The 24,825-nt window shown below is 33.7% G+C and overlaps 3 protein-coding genes across 12 annotated transcripts in view; 2 read left to right on the top strand and 1 right to left on the bottom strand.

Moving 5' to 3' along the window:
- Positions 1 to 10,352, top strand: part of unc80 (unc80, NALCN channel complex subunit) — a 39,874-nt gene extending 29,522 nt beyond the window's left edge. For 5 of the 8 annotated variants that reach the window (XM_085207400.1, XM_085207404.1, XM_085207403.1 and 2 more), the window contains 14 exons: positions 334 to 537; positions 615 to 731; positions 811 to 945; positions 1,279 to 1,402; positions 1,786 to 1,995; positions 2,568 to 2,752; positions 2,878 to 3,043; positions 3,939 to 4,097; positions 4,747 to 4,842; positions 5,194 to 5,310; positions 5,936 to 6,099; positions 6,519 to 6,715; positions 7,182 to 7,276; positions 9,084 to 10,352. In XM_085207400.1, the coding sequence (XP_085063526.1) occupies positions 334 to 537; positions 615 to 731; positions 811 to 945; positions 1,279 to 1,402; positions 1,786 to 1,995; positions 2,568 to 2,752; positions 2,878 to 3,043; positions 3,939 to 4,097; positions 4,747 to 4,842; positions 5,194 to 5,310; positions 5,936 to 6,099; positions 6,519 to 6,715; positions 7,182 to 7,276; positions 9,084 to 9,202 (2,088 nt within the window). In that variant the 3' untranslated portion in view covers positions 9,203 to 10,352. Of the gene's footprint in view, positions 1 to 333; positions 538 to 614; positions 732 to 810; positions 946 to 1,278; positions 1,403 to 1,785; positions 1,996 to 2,567; positions 2,753 to 2,877; positions 3,044 to 3,938; positions 4,098 to 4,746; positions 4,843 to 5,193; positions 5,311 to 5,935; positions 6,100 to 6,518; positions 6,716 to 7,181; positions 7,297 to 9,083 lie in introns of all 8 variants that reach the window. The other 3 variants (XM_085207406.1, XM_085207407.1, XM_085207401.1) reach the window with 3 other exon arrangements.
- A 339-nt stretch (positions 10,353 to 10,691) lies between these two features.
- Positions 10,692 to 13,085, bottom strand: Ndc1 (Nuclear division cycle 1). The gene is made up of 2 exons (XM_085207426.1): positions 12,963 to 13,085; positions 10,692 to 12,708 (listed from the first exon to the last, which is right to left on the bottom strand). The coding sequence occupies exon 2, from the start codon at positions 12,423 to 12,425 to the stop codon at positions 10,728 to 10,730; it is 1,698 nt and encodes a 565-aa protein (XP_085063552.1). The 5' UTR covers positions 12,426 to 12,708; positions 12,963 to 13,085; the 3' UTR covers positions 10,692 to 10,727.
- Positions 13,086 to 13,135: 50 nt separating this feature from the next.
- LOC146539968 (uncharacterized) lies at positions 13,136 to 24,729 on the top strand. Of its 3 annotated transcripts, XM_085207417.1 has the most exons (12): positions 13,136 to 13,577; positions 13,900 to 13,992; positions 14,580 to 14,692; positions 15,767 to 15,854; positions 16,542 to 16,621; positions 16,946 to 17,080; positions 17,814 to 17,912; positions 18,904 to 19,075; positions 19,502 to 19,560; positions 19,750 to 19,965; positions 20,145 to 21,352; positions 21,809 to 24,729. In XM_085207417.1, the coding sequence occupies exons 1-12, from the start codon at positions 13,477 to 13,479 to the stop codon at positions 21,845 to 21,847; spliced, it is 2,403 nt and encodes an 800-aa protein (XP_085063543.1). In that variant the 5' UTR covers positions 13,136 to 13,476; the 3' UTR covers positions 21,848 to 24,729. The 3 variants fall into 3 exon arrangements, with proteins under 3 accessions (XP_085063543.1, XP_085063544.1, XP_085063546.1); XM_085207418.1 differs by having other exon boundaries at positions 20,145 to 24,729; XM_085207420.1 differs by lacking the exon at positions 13,900 to 13,992.
- The last annotated feature ends 96 nt before the right edge of the window (positions 24,730 to 24,825 follow it).

Consider the following 24,825-nt stretch of genomic DNA (forward strand, 5'->3'; position numbering starts at 1 on the left):
GTGTTTATTTTCGTTTTCTACCTTTATCGCCAATTGCAAATTAATAATTAAATATGTTTCTGTAATTCTGGGATCGAGAAAAGGATCTGAAAACCCAGTTAATGAATTATTAGTAGCAATATTGCTACCAAAATAAACTGAAAATAATTTATAATATAATGCGATATCATTATATAATGCAATGCGTTGAGCTCCACTACTAAACAAGCATTGCCTCTGCAAACTGAGAAGAGATTGGCGAAAGGAATGCTTAACACTAGGTCTTGTTTACCTTGGGATACAGCGTGAAGCGGAAAATAAGATAAATACTAATACATATACAATTTTTCACAGCGTCTAGCAGAAATAGCTCATTCTCTCCTCAAAGTGTCACCCTACGACCCTGAGTCCATGGGATGTCGAGGCTTACAACGATACATGACGCTAGTTCTGCCAGCTGCCGACTGGGCCGACGACGCGCTGAGACCGGCACTGAATATGATATTGAGAAGATTGGACAAAGTGTTCTTGAAAATTGCTAAGAAACCTAGTATAAGGGTAATTTTGGATTTATTATGTGTATTTTTCATTATTTATTTTTTTGTTTTTTCTTCTAGCAGTAATTTTTTTTTCAGCGAAACACTGATTGGGATTCAGCAGCTGTATTATTAAAGGGTGTATACGAAACAATGATTCGCTGTCCCTACATCATGCAGTGGCAACAAGTTAAAACAATTCTCAATACTGTACAAGTTAGTACTGAAAAATCGCAAGTTAAAATTTTACTATTGTTATTATTATTATAAATGTTAAAACTAACATACTTTACAGGCTTTAATAGTATCGGACAGCGGTACAAGCGAGAACTTCTCGTCAGCAACTACTGCGTTGATGCAGCAACCACCGCCGCCCCACTTCTGTAGCACCGTGGTCCGGTTGATTGCTTTGCAAGTTATTAATACTGGGGTTTGTAGTTTCTTTAAGTATAAGTTTTTGAACGTTGCAGTGGCATTTTAAACCCACGCCTCTTGTAAACTATCCAAACGTGTGTTCTAATTGGGCTACTATAAAAGTTTTATACATTAGTCACAACTTACTTTTTTAATTTTTAATATCACTTTAAGAATTGCTTCGTTATTTTTTATACGTTTCTAAAATTTTCGTGGCAATAATAAACTTTAGATTGACAATAACTTTAAAATATATATTATAAGTGCCAATATAGATTTTTTTAAAATGTAAGTATTAATGTCAACAGTATTAATATTTACTTTAATATTATAATATTTTGTGTAACAGGATAGTTACTCCTTAGAACAGATGTGTGGAGGAAGTGCTATATTCCCTACAGCTGAAAAAACGGAAAATATGCTCATGAATCTATTTATGCCGTTATGTTTGCGTGTTGGCAGTGGGAGAAAAGGTGATATATTTTTTTAATTGACAATTTTGTTAGGATGTTTTTTTGTTTGACGTAGACTATATGAAATACACTATATACATATATAAAAAGGTAATGGATTATTTTGAAGACATTAGATAAATTTTATTTAAATATTTATTATGAATTGTCAAATTATCAGAGAGAGACGAGAGTGACATGAGTGACATGAGTGACAAGACTCGACTGTAAAATATATACCTTATAATGGTGTTGTATAAAACATATATTACAGACGTATCGGCTCACTCAAAAATATGAGGTAGACAACGGGAGATGGAACAGACTTAAAACTAAGTTCCTCTGCCGGCATTCCGAGAAAAAGCCTGAAGCTATAAATAAAAATATGTTTGTCTATTTCTCAGACGTGCCGCCTCTCCGGCAGTCGGACGTGTCGTATCTGGTGTCGGTGGCGGTGTCCACGCTGTGCCCGCCCGCGCCAGCGGGGCAGGCGGCAGCCGCCAACGCCAAGCTCGTCACTGACGCGCGCGCCAACTCGCTCACCTTTACCGGCAGCCGCGACACTAGGAACACCGCCAGGCTGTCCAACCATTTGTACAGGGTCGCTTTTCTTGGTGAGACTTTTTTATATTCTATGTTCTATTAAAGTATAATTTGTACTGTAAATTTAAAATGCAATAAAAATTTTCAAAAAATTAAATTTTGTCTACCTACAATTTTTATTTACATTATTAAATAAAGTTTATCACAAAACATCGTTTTGTGATATTTTTTGGCGCATAAAACTGTTCTTTTCTATCTTGAGCACGAACTTATACACCAACCTAGTAATGCAATGATCCTATTGAAAACTTGACAGTTGTTATAGGTATAATGTGGGTGTGTATACCTAATTCAGAAGGTATTTGGTATTCGGTTAATGAGACACTATAACTCGGTTTATATCATGATATACTATATAAGTACACAAACACTACTGTAGTTGTGAGCTCAATTTCCACTAGGTAGTACCCTGTATTAAATTCCTCACTTTGGTTACAAGACAAAACGCGGCGTTGATTTCCGCCCCTCACCACGAAATGTCTCGTCAAATTCAGTGGTAAATTTTAACACCAAATTCCCTCTACCTACCCTGCTATATCCAGGGTTCAGTGTGAAAACAATACTAAAATTCCAATACTTCCAGCACTCAAAATACTATGCGCGTGTTTCACAAGCGAGCTGTGCAGCGAGTGGGGCCGCATAGCGCGCGCTATGAGGGAACTGGGGCGCCGTAATGAGGCAGCGCACCACTTGTGGGACTTCCTCGAACATGTCGTTACCTACAGAACACCCTTGTATGTGCTATTACAGCCTTTTATAGTGCATAAGGTAATTTGTTTTTGTTTGTTTTACTTATATAAAACATGACAACGCACAACCGAAATTTAATACTGAAGTAATTTAACTAAAACATTTTCAATTTGTGTATTAATAAAATCAATATATGTGTACAGTTATCACAACCACCCATCGGTGACCACGAGCGCCACATGCAGTTTGTGGTGCGTGAAAGAGTACGGGGTCTAAGATTGCCCGCGGCTAGAGCACGCGGGGCACTACTTGCCGAACTAGCCCGTGAATTACGTACTTTGAGGGATTCGAGAGATAACTTTAAAGCGGGTTGGTTGCGTAATAACTATTTTCATTGTTGTATGATTTCCTTTTTGTGATCATGAAGAAGATATACAGCTTGTAGTGCGTGAATTTATACGCGGGTTAAGACTACTCGCGACTAATTGCTTGCTAAACTGGCACGAGAAATTCGAGGGATAACTTTAAGGCTAACCAGGCTGATATAGATATTTTTTCACACTTAACTTTTGGAATAATTACTATTTTATGGACACGTGGCATGCAAGTTACGCACATTCTCTTAAACTGCGTTAGATAGTTGTTGTAAATGTTTAAACTAGTAAGTATTTAAAAAGTATATTAAGAGGTCAGCTTCACGCTGTATCCCGCACACAGCAGAGTAGGCAGAGGGAACCTAGTGTTAAGACATTCCGTTCCCCATTTTCTGCCGAATTCTGGAGGCACTGCGTGTTGAGTGGCAGAACTCAACGCCGCGCTTTACCTCGACACCGGAGTGAAGAAACGGAAATATAAATTTAAATAAATATTTCGTTTCCTCGAGTGGGGATCAAATCCACAACCAGTCGGTTTTTCAGTCACACTTAGTGCCCCTGCGCCACGATTGACCTCAATACTACAACTCAATATCAAGAGGTTTAGATCATTATTACAATTGTATTCAATACTATTTTGATTTTTATTTATCATCAATTTTAGTTTTATTCTATAAGACATTTTATATAATCTAATTATACAAAAATAACAATTTATTATTCTTTACGGAGCAAACTACAACGTAATCAATTAGAATATATAGTTGCACATTTCATGTTAACATTATCTTTTGGTACCCTAACATTACTAGTCGTATGGTTGGACATTACAAGAATATAAAATGTCTTATTTGATAAATAAAGCTAATAACCCCTAAAACTCCCAACAGAACTAAGCGCAGGCGGCCCTGGCCCCGGGGCGGGGGGCAAACGGGCATCTGAAGCCCTACCGCGAGATAAACAACAACATCGACCTTCCCTCATATCCATGTTAGTGGGACGTGCGCCGAGGACACCTGACCATCCAGCTCCATTATCCGCACCGAGGGGTAAGATTGTATAATTGTAAAAAAGCGCCTTCACGATTTTTCCCGTATAGTAGAATAGGAAGAGAGAACCTAGACAATTCATTCCTTGATATACCCACTTGGTGCCTGATCTGATATTTTCAAGAAATAACATATTGAGTGGTAGAGTACCTAAAGTACAATGCCTAGATTTGTCTACCAGAGCGAGAATGAAAATAAATATTATTATTATATTATTATTATTAATTTGTAATATCGTCCCCCCCGTGGGGTTTAAGCCCACAAAGGATGTATTTACAGTCAAACATTGTGCTGCTTGTAATGAGAAAATTTACTTAGATTTGATGGTGCATTTCAATAGTGCATCCAGTCCAAGATATATATATGGCAAATATATAAGATAAGAAAATCCTTATTTGTTATGAGATCTAGCGCCGTTTTTTTTTTAATTAAATAATTTAGTTAAAAGTTTATAGTTGGAGTTGGAGTTTATAGTTTAAAGTGGAACGAAAACTGAGGTATATTTATTTAGGAACGGAGTTTCATAACACTTACCCTATTATGTGTGGGAAATAGCGTCAAACTAAAAAAAAAACCTTAAATAAAAGTAAACTTAAAAGAGTTTACTTTTATTTAAGAATATAAATGGAAATCACATATATTTTTACAGAATCACTGTCAAGCAGTTCTACCACAAGCCAAGCAGTATATGATCTCGCTTCCAATAACAATGGAAATATCAATACTAATATTAATGCTAATATAGGTACAGTAAGGTTTTATTAATATTCTAACTTCAATATCTTTACATATATACATATAATGAGATATATATAAAGAGATTTTACGCAACTCATCGCCGCACTTTGTCTTCTTACCAGGGAATTCAACGAAGATATGAAAATAATACGTACCTCCGAGTGAAAATTGAAACCACAACTGCGCTACGACAGCCCCATCTGTCTTTTTTTCTTAAATGCCACAATTTAATAATAATTGACTTGTTAGATGCCACAATATTTTTTTATATCTTTAATGTACAGAAATGACTTTTCCATCCTTTTATATAATATAGAGAAGAGATAATAATATATGATGTGATTTTCTATTACAACAGGTACAGTAAACAACAACTATAGCGGTGATCAAAAATGTTCAACGAGCACTCCGCCGTATGGAAATATTCAAACTAAACTACGGTTCATGTCATCTGTGGAGTTTAAGTTGACTTCGGGTAATATAGTTCATATTATTGTTGCTAAAATTAACTACAATGTTATTCTCATATTAAATAGCCTGTTCTGAGTTCGATTCCATAGAGGGGAATTCAGTGATTATTAATTATTTCCATTTCCCCGCTCCGGTAAGACAAACATAGCGTTGAGTTTACTTATTTAACACACAATGTCTTTATGATTAAGCGATGCGTAAGAAACGGAGTGTTAGTACACTCCGGCAGACAGGGCGAACTAGTGGTCCCCCTGTCTGCCTTGCTGTATATGGTGTAGTATAATATGTGGATATACCGGTGAGTGATGGGGGTAGATAGGGGGAAGAGGTAGTACTGTCAGAGAGACACTTGACACTGGAACTGCGTCTGCGCCGGACGTGTTTCGTATCACACCAGGTTACCGCTATACCCAGCACAGGGCCTTATTGTAAATGCAGGATATAACGTTAAGATAAAAAATTATATCTACTTAATTATTTTAAGGTTATTATTAATGATGAATGAAAAGCCTATTCAGAAATCTTTTAAAATAAATTTTCTATTAAATGTAACAAGTGAAACACAAAATGTTTTTTGTTAAAAACAAAGTAAATTTTATACATTGTTTTAATGCATACGTATATTCCAGGTGAAACATCTCAAACACCACTATCCCCAGTGTCAGCAGTCTCCCCGTTATCCGTTGGCGAATGGGAGGAAGCGGAAATAGAAGAACGACCTCGGTTACAGCGCGCACACGGACCTTCCAAGAAGACGTTCAAGTTTAGACGCAGTCGGAATGCTAAGATTGAGGTGGGGTGGTTAGACTTGTTTGATTATCAATATTTTTTAGGAAGGTTTTTAAGTGAATAATAAGTTACAGTTATAAAATTAATTAACAGAAATAACGCGAATATCTTATTAAAATCGCCTATATTAGTAGGCGATTATAATTTAGTTGTATACTACGATGTGACATGGAATATACGGGAACTAGCGTGAAGGACACGGGGTGTAGAGGAGCATGGGGTATATCAATACAGTACATACATATTAATAGTGCGGGATTACCGTCAGAAAGAAGGGGAAGCCAATAATGAGTAGGAGAAAAAACAATCCTCTGCACCCGTCAGATTCTTTTTTACTTGACTGTCCGCGCCTATTAGACCGATTTGTTAAAATAATAATAATAAACCGCTTCCACCGCTGAAACCTCGCGCTATATTGACTAGCAGGCCACGCACGCCCGCCTGGAGTCGGACGAGTGCTCGTCGCCGTGTGGGGAGGGCGCGGAGTTGCAGGGGGAGGGCACGCCGCGGCGCGCGCGCTGGCCCACGCTACTGGCCGCGCCCCTCTCTGTCCCCCTGCCCCTCACCGACACCTCCTACGACAGCGAGATATCGCAGACCTCGTCCACTTCGGGGTACAGGTTAGTTGTGCTAGATTTTAATTTATAAGACTTCTTTTTTGGTAACATTGCGTTATATTCTATATTTATTTTAGCTTCAGCTGTCCACTCCCGCGACTAGCAGGATAGTCAAAGAGAATCTATTAACAATATAGAGTCCAACCCCTACCTGAGATTTTGCATATTGATTGGTAATATCAAACACAATGATATCCTGAATTCAGAAAGCAGAGGACGGAGTACATTGACACTAGGGTTTCTAAGCTTAACCCTGGTGCATACATGATAAAGCATCAAGTTAAAAAAATGTACAATCACCTAAAGGACCGTTCTATATTATACATAATTTATTGTTTTACATTTAATTGTGCGTATTTTCTATCCAAGCTTTGCAAACAGTTGTTTGAATTTCCTATTGTAAATCGACTTAAACTTAAATTTATTCATAGAAATATATACATTTAATTTTACAAAACTAACTCCACAGAGAAAGCTACAGCCTCCAAGCGTCCATGTCGGAATCACCGGGCGGGTCGGTGCGTGCGCGCAGCGACTCCGCCACTCCCCACGTCTCCCCCGACGGTAACCCCCCCGCACCACTAGTATGTATGCGCTTTGCTGATACTCCCCTCACGCCCCCTATGCCCCTTATACCCCCAATGCCCCTTATACCCCCATACCCAGCGCCCCTCACACTAGTGCTCGACCCTTGACAATGGAGCCAAGTAGCATCCTAGTATGTGTCCGCTGTTCTGATACTCCCCATCACGTTCTATGTACTCCCACACCCCCTTACGCTAGTGCTCGAGGACCCGATGTCACCATTGACAATGGGGACAAATAGCATCCAAGTATGTATGCGCCATGCAGATACTCCCCATCACGCCCTCTACACACCACAATAAATCCTCACTCTCTCCAAACAAATCCGCAAGTCCGCTTCATTACATTAACATTGTTGTAACATTTTCGACCCCAGCTTATTTTTGCACTGTTTCTAATGACAATAATAAGGGCTATGTGTTATGATGCTTGAGTTTCACTATGAATGCGTTTTAGGTGGTATTGGGATACCACTACGGTACGGGCTACAAGTTGTGGCCGCCATAAAGTTATCTGCAGATGGCTGCACAGATTTGATTTTAGGATTTATTCTTAATTTTCATCATTTTCTTCTCAAGTGAACACTCGCGAGTGCTATGATTTTAGAAAGATTTCCATTTGTTGATGATTTTAAGATATCAAGTATTATTTGCTATTAATATTATTATTTATTCCTTATATTATTGTTACCGATATAAAAAAATATTCAAAATGTGTTTAACTTTAAGTGAGTTCATAACTTGATTTTGTTTGTTATTTAAAACTAACACCTAAAAATATTCTAACTTTAGTAGAAAAAATAAAGATTATTTACTACACCAGTTTATATCATAACGCTTTGCCCTTATTATATTTTGTTCATATTTCTTTAGGTTTCTTTGAATATTTATTTCGAGCATCTTCCTGTATGTATGGGTACACAGTTCCATATTTCTGCATGCCATTTTTCTTTTACTTATACCTAAATGTCTGCATGTCTTGTGTCCTATTTATTTCATGTATGATTTGTGAAAAATAAATATGAAAATACATTAAAATAATAAAAAAAAAATTTTAATGATGGGTATGAAGTAAAAATTAGGCTTAAAAATATTTATGTACAAATTCAATATATGGATTTAGAACATTATAGACTATATTTAAACCCATATCTTTTCGTTGACATATTAAAGTGATATGCGGGGTTGAGGTCCGCCACTTAACGCACAATGCCTCCAAAATTAGGTGGAAAGTGGGGAAATCAAATGTCTTAAAGGGAACGCCTAGTGTTTTAATACTAAGTTCCCAGGTTCGTATAGTAAAATAAATATATAAAAAGAATACTGCCACAGCAATAAATATTCTAATAATTCGTCAATCAAAAATAATAATTCGACATCCTCTTATCTTGAACAATGCTCGATTAATCTGTATTTACAAAAAGGTATGTTTACAATATTAAAAATCATATTTATAATAAACTCAATATAGGTACGCGAATAACGCGGTTTGAGAGTTTGACCAGCTTCACGCTGTATGTATATTCTGCAGCAGGGTAGGCAAAGAGAGCTTAGGTGTTAAGAACACTCCGTTACATGTTGAGTGGCGGAACCCAACACCGGGCTTTTGTCTTGGTGCCAGAGCGAAATGAAAATATTACGAAATAATAATTCATTCCCTCATTACGTTATATTCACATCCTTGTGCCCGCTACGACGACCTCCATGCCCCACGACGGTTTGAGAGCTTCATTTAAACATATCGATGTTTATTATAAATATCTCACTATGATATATGGATGTTTCAGCTTCCCTAAGCTGTGAGTCAGCAACGTCGTCAGCGGAGCGCACTGCCCTACTGGGCGCCGCCAGCCAGCGCTCCCTACTGTTAAGCGGTGAACTGCGAGATGAAGATACTCTACTATAACGTACTATATCATTCGTTTCGTTGTAGTTATGAAGAACTTAAAATTGTTAGTATTATTTTAAGAAAGGCATTTAAATCGTTTTTCTTTTCTGCATTTCATTACTAAACATCTGAATACGGATTACTTTATTATTTATTGTATCTTTTCGTAAATTAATAATTAAACAAATATATATCTATTCGTAAATTTAAAATTCTAAAGAATTACAATTAACTTTGATTTCTCCGGTTTTTTTGGTTTCGATATTTTTCCCGTATGATACAATAAGTACTATTGACTATTTTTATTAATAAATGTTAATTATCATTGGAACTGAATTATCCTTTGGCAAGAGAGAATACTATTTATTAAATATTTACACCTACAGAGATCATCAAAATTAAAATATTCGAGGCATTGTGCGTTGAGTGGCGTAACTCAACTCTGCGCTTTTGTATTGGTACCACAGCGAAAAAGTGAAAATATAATTAATAAATAATCATTCCCTAAGTGGAAATCGAACCCACAACCTTCGCATTACAGTGTGTGCACCTACGAAACGATGTCCCAAAATGGTAGTTGCCTTCTGGTTTTTAATTTTAGAAGCAAATGTTTGGTTAATCATAAATAGACAGTTTATATTATAGTTAAAAATGTTAGAAGTCAATTAAATAATTATAGTTTTCTATGTTTTGTTATGATTTATAAAAGATTTTAAATAAAGTATATTTATGTTGTTACTTTCTTAATATTAAACAAAACTCTTAATACAATGTGTGTTTCTACTGAAATTAAAATAAGTAATTCTTTATATTACACTATTTCTAGGGAATTGTATGCCTAGTCAATGTGCCTAGTATAAATCTTAATTTTAGTAATTGCTTAAAAATTTTACATATTAAAATAAAATTATTTATTTTATAGATTTTTTTACAAAATGCAATGTTAATTACTGATATTTTTTAGATATAAAGACACTTGTTATTTTAAAATTAACCTTATCCATCAATGTTTTATTATAAATAGTTGTATTATTTTTATTTAAACTATATGAGTATAATATGATATACAATTTAATATTATTTGTTAAAGAAGACAGTATTCACATTACGTTAAATGTTGTGTGAGAATAGATAACTCTATGAAGTTTATTAAAAAGTTTTTATTTGATATTGTCTTTATTTTTTTACAAATCATTCTTCAAAACCATTAATTATATCATTGCCTAAATGCAATCATGATGGTTCTGTGTTTAATGTCATTTAAGGGAAGAACTTATTTTTATTTTCTGAAAAGATGGTGCGGCACTGACAAACTGCCTCTCAATTGTGTCTTGACTCTATGTGGAAAGAGAATGGAGTGTTGTCTTAAGGCGGTGCTCCCTCTCTATCCTGCTGTATGTGGATTATAAATTTTGCCAAAAACAAGATCACAATGCAATACAGTTACAATTGCAAACACTGCTAGAAAATGCTTATTAAGTTAAAGTGATATAAAATTAAAAACAAGTTACAAAAATATAATTTTATTAACCTAACACAAGATTCATGCTTCTTTACAAAGTAGAAATGGTTGTATAGCTATTTGAACATCAGGGTCCAATGGGATTTCATGAATAAATTTTGAAAATGTAAGAACAATTTTGTACAAACTACGCTTTACTGACGACAAGAGGGAATTTCTTATTTTTATAGCAAGTGCGTCATGTAAAATATGTTTTCTTGGTACTAAGCCTGGCTTGGCCAATTTATCTAAATTCTGCTTTAAATTAACCAATGCAGTTATAACTATAGGTAAATCATTCTGTACAACTCCATATTTGTCTTCCTTTAATGAAGCTGACACTATGTAAGCCAAACCTTCACATATCCATGTCACTGGTTGAGCTTGAATCAAAATGAACTTCAGCTTAGTATCAACTAATTCACCAAAAAAATAATTAATTCCAGGTTTTTGGCATAGCTTATGCAGAAAATTGTTGCATTCCTCTTTAATAGCACTGGCAAAGGTATCATCAATTTTAGTCTTATTTTGATCATTTTTCAGTTCAAGCAAATAGGGTGATTGAGCCATATTTCTTAAAGTTCCTGAATATAATGGTGGAGTTACAGGGCTTATGGGTTGAAATGTTTTCCTGTGATGTGAGATATCATTTTCAACAACAGAATTATCACCATTCACTTGTTCCAATTCCTTATTAAATTCTTTCATAACAAATAGACATGTCTCTAATAAATTATTCCAGTTCCTTGGATGACCACCGGGTTGAGAAAGTGTGAAAATCTTTGATCTTCTTATTTGGTCAGTGAGTGCCATGTTTTTTAAATCTTGAGCACCTAAATATCCAATAAATTGCAATCTCTGAGACAAAGCTTTGTTTAGTGTCAACTTATTATCACCTTCAACAGGAAATTTAACTGGTTCAGTGAGTACTATATTAAAAACAGTTTTCATTGTGTAAATTGAAATGAAATATAAACTGGTATAGAACCAAAGTCCGATCCAAATACCAGAAGTGATTAAATTAAAAATGTTATCTAAAGCAGGATCTTCTAAATATAAACTGTATACATCAGACACAACATTCCTAGGTTTGTTACCCCATAAACAATAAAATATGCAATAATATGCAACAGGTGTAACAGAATGCTGGAATCCCATTGAAATTATATTGGTAATTACTAATTTCATTTGTTGAAATTTTTCTTGATAAATGTGAGGAAATGTAAGCACAGCAGTTCCATATAAATGAGCATTTGTAAAGTAATATAAACCTATCCACATCCCACCAAATTGCAAAAACAAACTTTGTTCAATCAGGCACTGCCCATCATATTTTTCGCAATTTTTCTTTAAGACATTAAAATTACTCTTAGCTAATGATGAATATAAGCTCATAGTAAAATATCCATTTAAAGAATATAGAATACTCAATATAATATTCTGAATAGTAAAAATATTTAAAAACATTGAGAATCTAGTAAAGTATTTAGGCACTGGGATTGAGTAACAGCTTCCATACATCCATGCTTGAAAAAACGAGACTAATCCAAGAAGAATAATATTCAAGCTCATTTTCCAGCTAAAAATATCATTGAATGTATAAGTTACCCATGTTACAGGGTGGATAACATCGACTTGAATAATAAATACTAATACTATGGCCAGAAACGTCTGCAAGGAAATATTCCATACTATTGCTTTTATTAAACGTTGAGAAAAGATTTCATTTTTGGTTTCCATACCGGCTACTAGGTTAGTTTTACTTATAAAACTGTTTAACACGTCTTTGTTCCAGTCAATTCACCAAGAAAGTATCACTAAACACTACTATTCTTCTAATTCAGTTTACGTTCATATTTATAACGTTAAACCTTTAAATAATCACAGTAAGATTAAAGTAACAACGGTTCTAGACATTTTTAAATTTGTGATTTAAGGCTCATTGTCATTTGTAGTTTTGACTTTTGTTGGGTTTTGACAACAGATTAGCGATAATGTATTGACAGTGTTCTTACTCACAATTCTGAAAACAAACATGAAAGTGAAACACAATTACGGTACGGTATGGTACCGTACGCCCTTTTCTGATTTTTAACCCATACATCTATCATAATATTACCGAAAGTAAAAATAGTAAATACTTTGGTTTATGTTAATTCAAATACATAAGTCAAATCAATCAATATGCATAATATCAGTGATCTATTTGTATCAAAATTATTATTAATTATTATTACTCTCTAATTTTAAGTTGGATCGAAGATTTTAATATCTTACCTTATGCATCTGTTTTGACTGTAGATATTACCCTGCCGTACGTACGGTAATAAAATTAAAAATACTTAACCTAGGCTGTATGGCACAATTCTCTTGTCTCATCTCCTGAATCCGAAGAAAAGAAAAAGAAGTATCTGTCATATATATATATGTCACTACTCACTATTATATTATTTATTTAGAAGTACCTATTTGACTTTTTAAAATAAGTGTTATGCATGAAAAGGTGTTTTTACTTTACAGTGAAGTTGCAAATTTATTTAAAACATAAATAAAACTACATTAATTACTTAGAAATATAAAGTGTTCGTAGCAATACGTGTATAGACATATTAGAATTTTGGTTACACCTGTAGTCGTCGCGTAAACAAGTGCCCTACATTTCATACTTATTCTCAAATGGAAGAAAGTTGTAAACTTATTTTTCTTTTTAAAGAAATAACGTAAAGTAATCTCCGTAATGGCTGATTTTCACAGTTGTAACTACAAGAGAATCGATTGAAAATCTGTTGTTATGTATACTTTAATAGAGATAGCTTTGAGCATTGGAGTGCTAGGCACTCTGATAACTGCCCTTTCGGCATGTGTTTGTGGCTGTAAGAACTCTAATCAAAAGTAAGTCTGCTTAAGTTATTAGTTGATAATTAGTAACTCTATATTCAAACAAGGTTTGAAAATCATATTGGTTTTCAATAAGTATACAAAGTACTAAAATCAAGTTTAAGTACTATTTTAAAATCATATTAGTTGTCAATAAACATATGAAATACTGAAATGAAGTTGGAGAAGTATTTTGGCTATACCTAATATAGTAGTATAGTCACTAAGAGTGAAATTGAAACTAATACATTAATTATGGACACTATTAAGAAGTTGAAAAAGCAATTTCGTATTTATAAGTTAAATTGAATATTTTAAAAAGTCTTATATTTAACAGAAGTGAGTTGGTTGGAACGGCCGGTGTGGTGAAAATCCGTTTGGATGAGGAAGTACCTTCTCCAACACCTACCACTCCGGCCTCCATTAAGCGGTTTGTTTCTAGCATGCCCTATGAAATTTTAATTAACTGGGCTAACATAGTTTAAAGCTAATTACAACTAATACTATTATTATTTTATATTATTTTCTCAGATTAATTTGCTATTGTAACATGTACTTCTTTAGTCTCTTCTTATTTCTTGTGTATAAGTTTTAAGCTGTATTGTATTGATAAAATATATAGTATCAGCTTAACAGTACTTCATCTGATAATTTACTAACAATTATTTGTGAGAAAAATGTTTTGCATGATTTTGTTATTTTAATGTAGGTATTTCTACATAATGCTATAAATATCTTTTATCCATTATTAGTTGTATAATATTCCATCATTATAACATTTATACTCTGTTACATTTCTCATAAATATTTTTAGTTGGAGTGGTAAAACCTTTTTTCTTTAACTTTATGCTACTACGAAAATAAATCAGTCAATTTCTTTATGGAAATCAAACTTACAACCATTGTATTTATAGTGAAACACATTGGCGCGATACGCTATGATGACATTAAATAAGATATTTTTGTGTCAATAATTTTTATAATATAGCTCTTATAACTTCATAATGTTTTCGTCAGGGCATCAACACAAAATAGTCAACGTAGTCTGCCTGAAATTCCACATCCTGTTGGAAGACATGACAGTGGTGATACTGCTTCGGAAATCTATGCTACTGTCAATCTTGATGAAGGTTAGTAAAATGTAAACTGTATGCAAGATAAAGTGTGACAACCTAATATTATTTTATATTAACCATTCCAGAAATCTTATTCACAAGCAAATTATTTTTCATACTAGCATAAGATTTTTTATAATTATTTGTTAATTTTATTTAAGTTTTTTATTTAAGTTATGGTTACTAATGAATAGTGGATAGCTTGATCTGGACTGATGTCTAAGGTGGAGTGTATCAAGCAAATGATGTACATTTAAAAATAACAATAATATTCTCAATAGAAGTAATTATTTTTATTTTATATGTTCCATAAATTATTTTCTTCAAATATACCATGTGAGATGAATTGAGAAAAGAAGTTGTGTATTATTTCATTTTAAAAATAATTTTGTTTAACCTTAATTCATATATTAAGAAGTTTAACATAGAGTGTAGTCTATTATTATAACAATTATAAGTGTACCTTGGTGCTGTAAGATACCTATCACATTCAATTACTTAAAGTCTTTAAATGTACACTAATCTCATTAGTATGAATGTTTCAATGTATTAATTACAATAAGAACATAGTTACCTAGAATAATAAAATGAACATTTCTTAGTAACAATGCAAGCATGAATCATCTTTTGTTTAATGTTAGTAATGGATGTAACTTATAGATACAATGTATGTATATGAAACTCGTAATACATTCATACAGGCATATGAAAAAAAAACAATTATTCTGATGTAAATTCAGTTGTGGCATACTTTTTTTATTTATATTATAGTATGCACATATATATTAACATTACGCGATTGATTATATTAATCGCAACTCATTTTATTCTTCCATTGATAAATATATTTTTAGAAAAACATTGCTTCTGTTTTCGTTACACTAATATAAACATAATAGCATAGCATAGCATTCTTTTAAAGAAATCTAATCGACAATCGCGATGTTATCTTCGTCAGCATACATTAAAGGATGGGGACCGCTGGAGTAATTGGGACATCCTCGTCGATTAAATAAATTTATATATTTCATATATTCATATGTATATAATTGAACATGTACATGTATGACATAGGGCATGTGTTCACAGGAAATAAGGCCCCCGCAGTGGCGTCTACGAGCAGGGATCACCCGTATGAACACGCCTATGCCAAATTGCAGAACGAGAGTCATGATATGTAAGTTAAAAAAACATTTTTATAGCTTTAAGCTGCTCCAGGCATTTTGCCTCGACATCCAAGCGAAAAAATGTAAATATTTAAGATTTCCTCGAGTGGTAATTGAACCCACACCAACCACTATCACATTTACAGTCACACACTTGTGCCATATTTTTTACGAACATAAGGCATCTTAATTTAACATATAGCATGTTCTATGAATACGTTAAGAAGGCACACTTCCTAACGTTAAGAATAATAGAATAAAAAAATCGACAAGGGCAATATTGATGTCAAGAAATAAGATATTGTATACTACCCTACCATTATTGCTAGAGCTCTTCCACGACATTTTCCTTTACTTTTATTGTTAACATACAATATAAATAAGATGTAAAGGTTATTTTTAACACATTAAAATATTTAAAAAAATTACTACCAGGAAATTATTATAGGGAAGAACATAGTAATCGAACATTGCGTTTTCATTGAATCCTTCTTATAAAAGATACGCAAAAAAGTATTCTTTATGTAAATAAGTAATTGGATTAATTCACTAAAATTAGATATTAAAATCTTATCTAGATTATCTTTAGATTATTTTTAATTAACAAGATTCACGTATATATTATAAAAAAAAATGACTCAAGGACAATTAAGTAAAATGCAAATATTAATCTCATAATAATTATTTGGTTTTTTCAGAATTGTGGAAATTACACCCGATGAAAGATCTGATGGGGAAATCCAAATCGATGAGAGAGAAGCATCATCTTCGGCTGCAGGTATCTATATTAATAATTTATAATATTAATATACTAAGAAAATTAATATAAAGCTAGTTTGTTGAACGTACCGTAGTACTAGTTCGGATTGAAAAAAGACACAATGTGACCGGACAAGTGCTATAAAATCTCATTGTAGAGATCACTCAGCTCGCCTGCAAACAGAAGTTGGCACATTCTCTTGAAGGTATATATAATTGGGTGATAAACAAGCCTATGCCATGACATTTTGGCGGTTCAATTAAAATGTTGATAGCTGTCACCAAATATCACATGCTGTCCATAGATGATCTAGTTTTCATTATATAGTAATTTTTATTCCAGAAGCCGTATTAATATCAGCCTCGGTGGCTATCAGCGGACAGCTGCCGTCCAGTCAAGAGTTGCCGTACATTACGCCGCCCTCTCCGCGCCCCCCCGACCCTGTACACTTTAGTGGCGATTCTACTGATTCTGCTAGTATGTTTATGATTGTAATGTTTGTAACTTAAATGTTAAATGTGTATTTCAGTGGCATAGAATTGGTTTTTTATGAGTGTAAATTGATATCGAAAAAAAATATAGAAAAAATATCATTGAAGAATATCTTATAATATAAAAAATGGTAATGGTAAAGTAAGATGCTACCAAGTTCGTTTACTCAGAAAATACTAGACAACTCAACTTTACACATATGTGTAGAATTCAAATAAGACAAATTATGAAAAATTTAAATGAGAGCCAAGTTCAGTATTAAATAATGCGTCGTTATCGAAATTCCCGACAATAATCGGAGATCTATATGGATATCAAATTCTGTATTCACTCACAATGCAGCAAAGTATGAATTACATGCTACCATATAACCTACTAGCGGCCCGCTCGCGGTTACACCCGCGTGAACTATGTTATTATTAATTTCTGTCTCCATGACTACGTCTTTGCAAAATTTGAGACTCCTAGCATTTGTAGTAACGAAGTTTCATACAAACTTTCGACCCCAAAAATAACCCCTTAGAAGTCGAATATTGCAAATTCCCGTCTTAGCGAGCACCTACGTCCTATAAGTAACTCCTATGCAAAATTTGGGATTCCTAGCACCTGTAGTTTCTGAGATTTCGTGATGAGTGAGTGACCTTTCGATTTTATATATATAGATAAATGTATATGAAAATATTTTTGACTTCATGTATATGTATTGTTGTCTTACCAGAGGGCTACACGAGTATATCAGTGCGAGAGCCGCTAAGTAACATTCGAGCGCAGGTCACAAAGCCCATGCAGCACTACGCCACTGTTTCTGATGATTCGGGTATAGTATTTATTTTTATTTAATAAATGTGTGTTTTGTCTAAACAAAAGTGATTCTTAAAAGTAATTGGAAAGAGAAAATTATTTTTTATTAATATTTTTAAAAGTTTATTCATTCAATTTTATATGTTAGCATGTTTTTTTCTTGATGCTAATTGGTAATTCTAATAAAATAGTAAAAATTCCCTACAGAGATTTATTTCTCCAGTGGTGTTTACAATTTTATTAATTAACTAGCTAATCGCTCACGGTTTCGCCTGCTTGAACTTGAAATGTTAATTTACTAATCTGCATAATTTTTGTATTTAATAACAATATAATTTAAAAAATAATAACCATACCTACATAATTTTGAATTTCAAGCAATTCAATAAAACAATAATTTATAGCAATTTTGTCAAACAACACTCTTTAGTATTCTAAAAAGAGAAGGTATATTATTGTATACTTTTTTTTATGAACCAATTGAAATAAAACAAACATGAAATGTCAAAGGAAGCTTGCTAGAATATAATAGTGAAATCTACAACAACAATAGTGAAATCTACAAACTTAAATCCGTTAAACAGTTTCTGAGATTAGCATGAACAAACGCACAAAGAAACAGACAAAAAAGTCATTGTTTTTGGTTCTGGTTCTATAATGTTATTAAATGCCATTAGTAATAATTTTATTCTTATATCTTCTATATACAGACACCTATCTTTTACGATTTTATTATAATTGAGCAAAGCAAGTGGAGCGCTCTACTGGAGACTTTTTACACTCTTTGTCACCAACAGGCTCTCAAACCGTTTGACCGATTGAGATGAAAATTTGCAAACATATAGATATAATCACGTAGATGGTTTTAGGCGAAAAAAAATTTAAAAATTCATTTCTTGCTTCGCTTAACATGTGAACTCTACCGAGATTTTGCGAGGGCAGGGAGTCAAAATTGAGGTCCGGTTCGCGTTCTGTACCATTTATTAAAAAAAAATTCTTTTACTCAGATGAAATGTATGCGGCAATAGAGGAAGCAAGTGTCGGCGAGGGCTCAGACACGTATGCCCAGATAGCGCCCGAGCCGCGACGACGAACGCCCCCCGCCCCCGCACCCGTTGCCCCTACTGCCCCCGCGCCTGCGCCCGCGCCACCGCCCGCCCCCTCCGATCCTCATGCTAGGTAAGTGTGCTGCGACTGACAATAAAGGAGAGCTCAGACACGAACTGCCCCACATACCCCACCTTCCTCTGCGTCCCCGCCCTCCACCTGCAACCCTTATGCTAGATTAGTAAACTGTGACTGACAATAGTGGAAAACTCGGACAACACACAACTGAGAGTTCCTGTTATTCCTCTTGTTGTTTCTTATGTACATTGAAAGAATCATACCTGGCCTCAAACGCCACTCTCTATAGCAACACTCAGGCACGTGTGCGCAGATACCGACCGAGCCGCGACGACACACGCCATGCATAACATATTAAATCTCGCTGACGGAATACAACATATTTTTTGTAATTGATACAATGTCTGAGTTTCTGAATAAACATAAATATTGTTATCTGTTTGGGATTATACTGAAATGAATCATTGTCATTTTTTATAGAAGGAGTGCCCCTCCGGAGATAGGGGCGACTACTAACAATTCATCTCATTCTAGGCAAGGTAACTATGCTTTTTAGAAATAATTCTATCGAATATTACAACTTTAAACTCTTTGTATGTCGACGCACACATTTATTTATATATGTAAATCTGAGGCTACCATCATATTACGTAAATATTCTTGCTTATTATATACACGTAAATTCTATTCGCAATAAAGTAAATTCTATCCTAATCTAATATTTCCAGCATCAATGTCATCGTGCTCCAACTCGACGGGCGCGCTTGGTTCCCCTAAACCAGAGAAGCGCCAAGCCAATTCCCCCCTACCCCCACCCCCGCATCCGTCACACGCGCCGCACCCGCACCCCGCACACCCATCGCACCCCTCCCACTCGTACGGATCGCACCCCCCCAGAACTGCTGATACAGTGGCGCAGCGACATCAGAGGATTTCTAGTACTGGTGAGATTTTATTTTTCACTACATAATTCAAGGCTATCTGTTTTTCAAATTGCGGAACTCAACGTCGCAGTTCGTCTGATGAGATATTTCATTTTAATATTAATTTCTGACATAAAAAGAAGTAGAACATAATAAAATAGTATATTAATAACTTATCTAAATTACATTTCATTTAACAGGTGATCTCCATTTTAATCACGACAAACTCCGACGCAGTCTTAACGAGAAACACCAACGGAACAATAGCTGTGTAAGCTCTTCGGACTTCTATGGCTGCAACTATCCCGTTGAGAAGCACCGATTTAGTTCCGGCGACCTCGTACGACCCCTTGTGGCTAGGGAACTAAACTTCGATATCGATCAAAAGGACAACACTAATGATAATTTCTATAATTCCATAGACGGCCCCGCTTACAGCGATTATTCCTCTGCCGATCCTAACACAAGCATTACATCTGAACGCATAACTGAAAGTCCATCTCGTAATGTAGAAGAAATGTACGCCAAAGTCATGAAGAAAGCGAAAACAAAAGATGAATTTAGAAAATCTAAAGATATGAGCGATGAAAAAACGCTAAAGTACAAAGCGGATGATCCCGGATATGAAACAATAGACCGCAAACAATCGATCAACCATGGATACGAAACTATCGCTAGGAAAGAACGTAAAAGCTCAAACCAAGACCCCGGATATGAAACAGTTAAAGATATTAATAAACCTCAGTTTACTAATAATGTTAAGTTAAACCACCTCTTGGTTGATAGCGGGCCTAACAGCATTATAAGCAGTGACCCTGGATACGAACATATTTCTAAGTCCGATGCAAACGCCTCAGATTCTGATCCCAATTACGAAGTGTTAAGGAATCAGCCCCCAACACCTCCATATGCGACGATCGCGCCCAATTATAAAGTTCAACCGACGTATTCTACAGTTAATAAAAGGGGTATCAAGTACAATAACTGGTCAGGGAACAATAATGATGAAGCTGCCATAGAGCCCAACTACGAATCAATGTCAAACGAACCTTTCTATAATACAACTGGAAGTGAATCCGACCCAAATTACGAATCAGTGCGGCCTAAAGACCCCAACTATGAGAGTGTCAACCAGGACCCAAACTACGAGTCCTTGAGATGCAAGGACCCTAAATACGAATCTGTACGATCGAAGGACTCAAAATATGACTCGGTGAGGTCGAAAAAGGACCCAAATTATGAAAGCGTCAAGTACTTTGATTTAGCCAAAAAAGATCCGCCTTACGAAAAAGTAAATAATATACCGGAAAACTCTGGAGTTGACAGATCAGACTCTTCAGCCGGATATGAAAAGATCAACGTACCACCGAAGGAAGCGAAAAACAGTATTACTGCCCCCGAATGCACTGTGAGTGATTACTTTCAAGTTTAACTTTTTTTTAGCCTCACGCTGTATCCTGAATATATAAGGGTAGACAGGGGAACCTAGTGCTAAACCGCTACGTTCCCCACGCATCTCCCTATTTTCGAGATATTGCGTGCTCAATGGCGGAACTTAACTCCGCGAAATTAAACTTTTTATATGAATTTTTTGAACATTTGTTAGCTGACGTCTTACCCGGTCAGCAACATTTAGATCACTTTGAGATTTTGTGCTTTTTTATTTATTTACATTTTTTACACATGTACCGTGTACTGTGTAGTACCTCAAACTTAGATGTAATCTAATATCTTCCTTAGGTGTCTGTGATATATATTATGAGTGTAAAAATTATTTTACTCGATTAAGTTTTTAATGTCCAATGGCGATGTTGTTCATTTTAAGGTACAGGCTTTTGAAATTTTGAAATATTTTTTTTTATAGAAAAGCTATAAAAAATGGAACGTGGCGGGGCTCGATTGAAGGACGATTTCTGAGAGGTTCCCGGTTCGAATGCCGCTACGTTCAAATTTTATGTTATCTAAAATATTTTTCTATCCCTGGTGTGGAATAACACTATAAAAATGTTAAAAATATTCGAAATCTCCCAATTACTTTAGTGTATTTATATTTTTTTATAAATTGGTATATTGCAAGTATTTTTATATACTGCATGTACAAATTGTACATACTTAGTAGATAAGTTGTATTTAATTGTAATAAGGTATGGTTATCATAATGAAGATGTTTTTTTTTATTTATAAATATTTACCCATTTTATATTAAATTGGGTAGTTGTGTTGAAACAAATATTATTTATATTTTATCATATCTCAATGCTGTATTTTATTGTTCAGAACTTCTATTAGCAAACAATATAAATATTTTTTCAGCGTCACATTTCATCCTCCATATAGCGGTGTAGGCAGAGGAAACCTAATGTTGAGACATTTACAGTACTCGACGCGCCGCTTTGTGTTCTTACCAGAGCGAGAAAATGGGAGGAATGTGTTCCCCAAACGGGAATCAAACTCACAGCTTTCGTGTTTACAGTCAAACGTTCTCTCACTGTCCACATGATATTAAAATTAGACTTATTATTATTACTTTAGAATCCGAGGACACAACTTTTTATGATAACCTCACTTTGTAAGATGAATAACAACACAAATAGCTTAGTAGTGCATTGTATTTAATCATTAATATTCATTTATAACATTATCATTCACCAAACTATGGCACACTAGACAGCCAAACTCCGCATTCCTTTCTAATCAATATTCTTTTTTACTTTTTTTTTTAATTAACAAATTAATTAAGTTATTTAAAATAATTTACTTGTTTCTCCATATAATCAGAATATTTAAAAGACAGACAGTCCTCAGTTTTACCTCACATTAGGTAAATCGAGACACATTTCTTTATCATTTGCAAGGTTGCAGTTAACTTTTGAAAAAATACATTAAAAAAATACCAATCATTTTTATTTATGTATGAAGTAAATAGGTTATTATAATAATACAAACACAGTGATAATAGGCATTTTTGCGTTCTTTATAAAAAATTTTGAAATGTGATGTTATGTTCAAGAAAAACGTTAAAAATAACAATGATCCCAATATTTAACGGAGGAATTTGAATGCGACTGGTTGTGGGTTCAATCCCCACTCGAGGACATGAAATATCTATTTAAATTTATATTTTCGGCTTTGAATTCCGCCATTAAGCATACAATGCCTACAGAATTCGGCGAAAAGTGGGAAATGGAGTGTCGTAATACTAGGTTCCCTCTGCCTACCCTGCTGTGTGCGGAATGCAACGTGAAGCTGATTTTTTAAATATTTACTATATGCAATATGCTTTTTATTTACTATAGCCTGGATGTGATTAAAAGTTTGATTAATAATTTATTTATTTAACTATGATATACAGTACTACTTGTAAAAGGACTATTAAAAAAGGACGAATAGTGACGAAATTTTAAATGCCATAAAACGACTAAACGCCGTAAAACAAGGATTGTCTGTATAAAAAACATTTAATTTCTTATAATTAAAACTTGAAATCATTAAATGTAATGTAACTTCTTTACTAGAAGGAATATTTTACTTTAATTTAAAGGCAATTTGACCATATTTAATTGCATTTAAAATTGTTGTTTTGGAAAGGCTGGTTATTTTATTATAGATTATTATTCAAGATGATGTTTTCTTGAAACTTTTTATCCATAGTTATGTTTTGTTATAAATGCGCAAAGCTAATATTAATATTTTCACATAATTTAAGATTAATATAATTTTTATTTAAAATATAATATGGTGACTTATAAAGTAGTACCTGAATTTTTGTTTTAAAGTGATTATTTATTTGAATATGTTTTAAAATTCAGTTGGAAATTATTTAGATTAATTATAAGTACTTATGGTAGAATAATTATTATATGTAGGTGTTATGTTAGCAATAAAATATTGTTTATCATAATGTATATTTAAAGCTTATGTGTTTCGTGATAATACTCTTGATTATACATGTATTAAACTATGGTGCTTCTGTCGGCATTTGTAACTAAATTATATAATCAATGATATAAAAACTAAAATAAATATGTATTGATACTCACTACTCATACTTGAGTCATATATCAAAAAAATGATGTAAATTTGGTTTTGGTTTACAGTTTGGTTTGTTTTTTTTCATTAAACAAGTATTGACGGTATATTTTAGAATAATGTTAATAACAGTACAGAGGAAACTCGATTATCCGAATTTCAATTATACTGTTTCGTGACTATCCGGATTAGCAATCCGATATATTGAAATAAAGAGTTTAAAAAAGAATGACCCCTCCTTACCTCTTTTCACACAATGTCACTTTCTCAACACCTCCAAATTTTACCTGTGACGCAATTTATGAATGGTCCCGCGTACAAACACCAGGCCAAATATAAAGCTTAAAAGTATTTATTTTTTATGTAATTATATATTACTGATAAATAACCGTATTACGTTGTAGAGTAGTGGTCATTTATTCATAATATTATTGAATTATTCTACTATATTAATATAAATCGCATAATTGACACCATATAAAATGTTTTGTAAGAGAGTTCAAAAACGTATTAAAAATGCAATGACAATTGACAATATTTAACGAAAGACTGCCTTCTTCTGAGAAAATTGGTCGAACTCTCTTATAATTCCGCCTTAAATGTAAACCAACCATGTAAATAATATTTATGCTAACATTGCTAATTTTTCTATGTATGAAATTGAAGCTTGTATGTATACTTTTGTATTTGTACTCCAACCATTCCATTTAATGGCTAAATAATATTCAAGGAAATAAAGTATGCCATATAGTACAATGATTGATTATTATTGATGTTGTTTTATATCATTTTTTTTATTTCTTTCACTTTAAAGTTTACCCTAAAGTTATAAATTTTTGACAAAACAAATTG

The sequence above is a fragment of the Heliconius melpomene genome, chromosome 3 (genome assembly GCF_056956725.1).
Source record: "Heliconius melpomene rosina isolate 202511_hmr_F chromosome 3, ASM5695672v1, whole genome shotgun sequence".
In the NCBI taxonomy this organism is placed as follows: Eukaryota; Metazoa; Arthropoda; class Insecta; order Lepidoptera; family Nymphalidae; genus Heliconius; species Heliconius melpomene.

Coding starts and splice junctions, on each gene's coding strand:
- LOC146539968 (XM_085207417.1), top strand. CDS start 13,477: ATGTATACTTTAATAGAGATAGCTTTGAGCATTGGAGTGCTAGGCACT. Junction 14,693..15,766: donor TACTGTCAATCTTGATGAAG/GTTAGTAAAATG, acceptor ATGTGTTCACAG/GAAATAAGGCCCCCGCAGTG. Junction 19,966..20,144: donor TCAGAGGATTTCTAGTACTG/GTGAGATTTTAT, acceptor TTCATTTAACAG/GTGATCTCCATTTTAATCAC.
- Ndc1 (XM_085207426.1), bottom strand. CDS start 12,425: ATGGAAACCAAAAATGAAATCTTTTCTCAACGTTTAATAAAAGCAATA.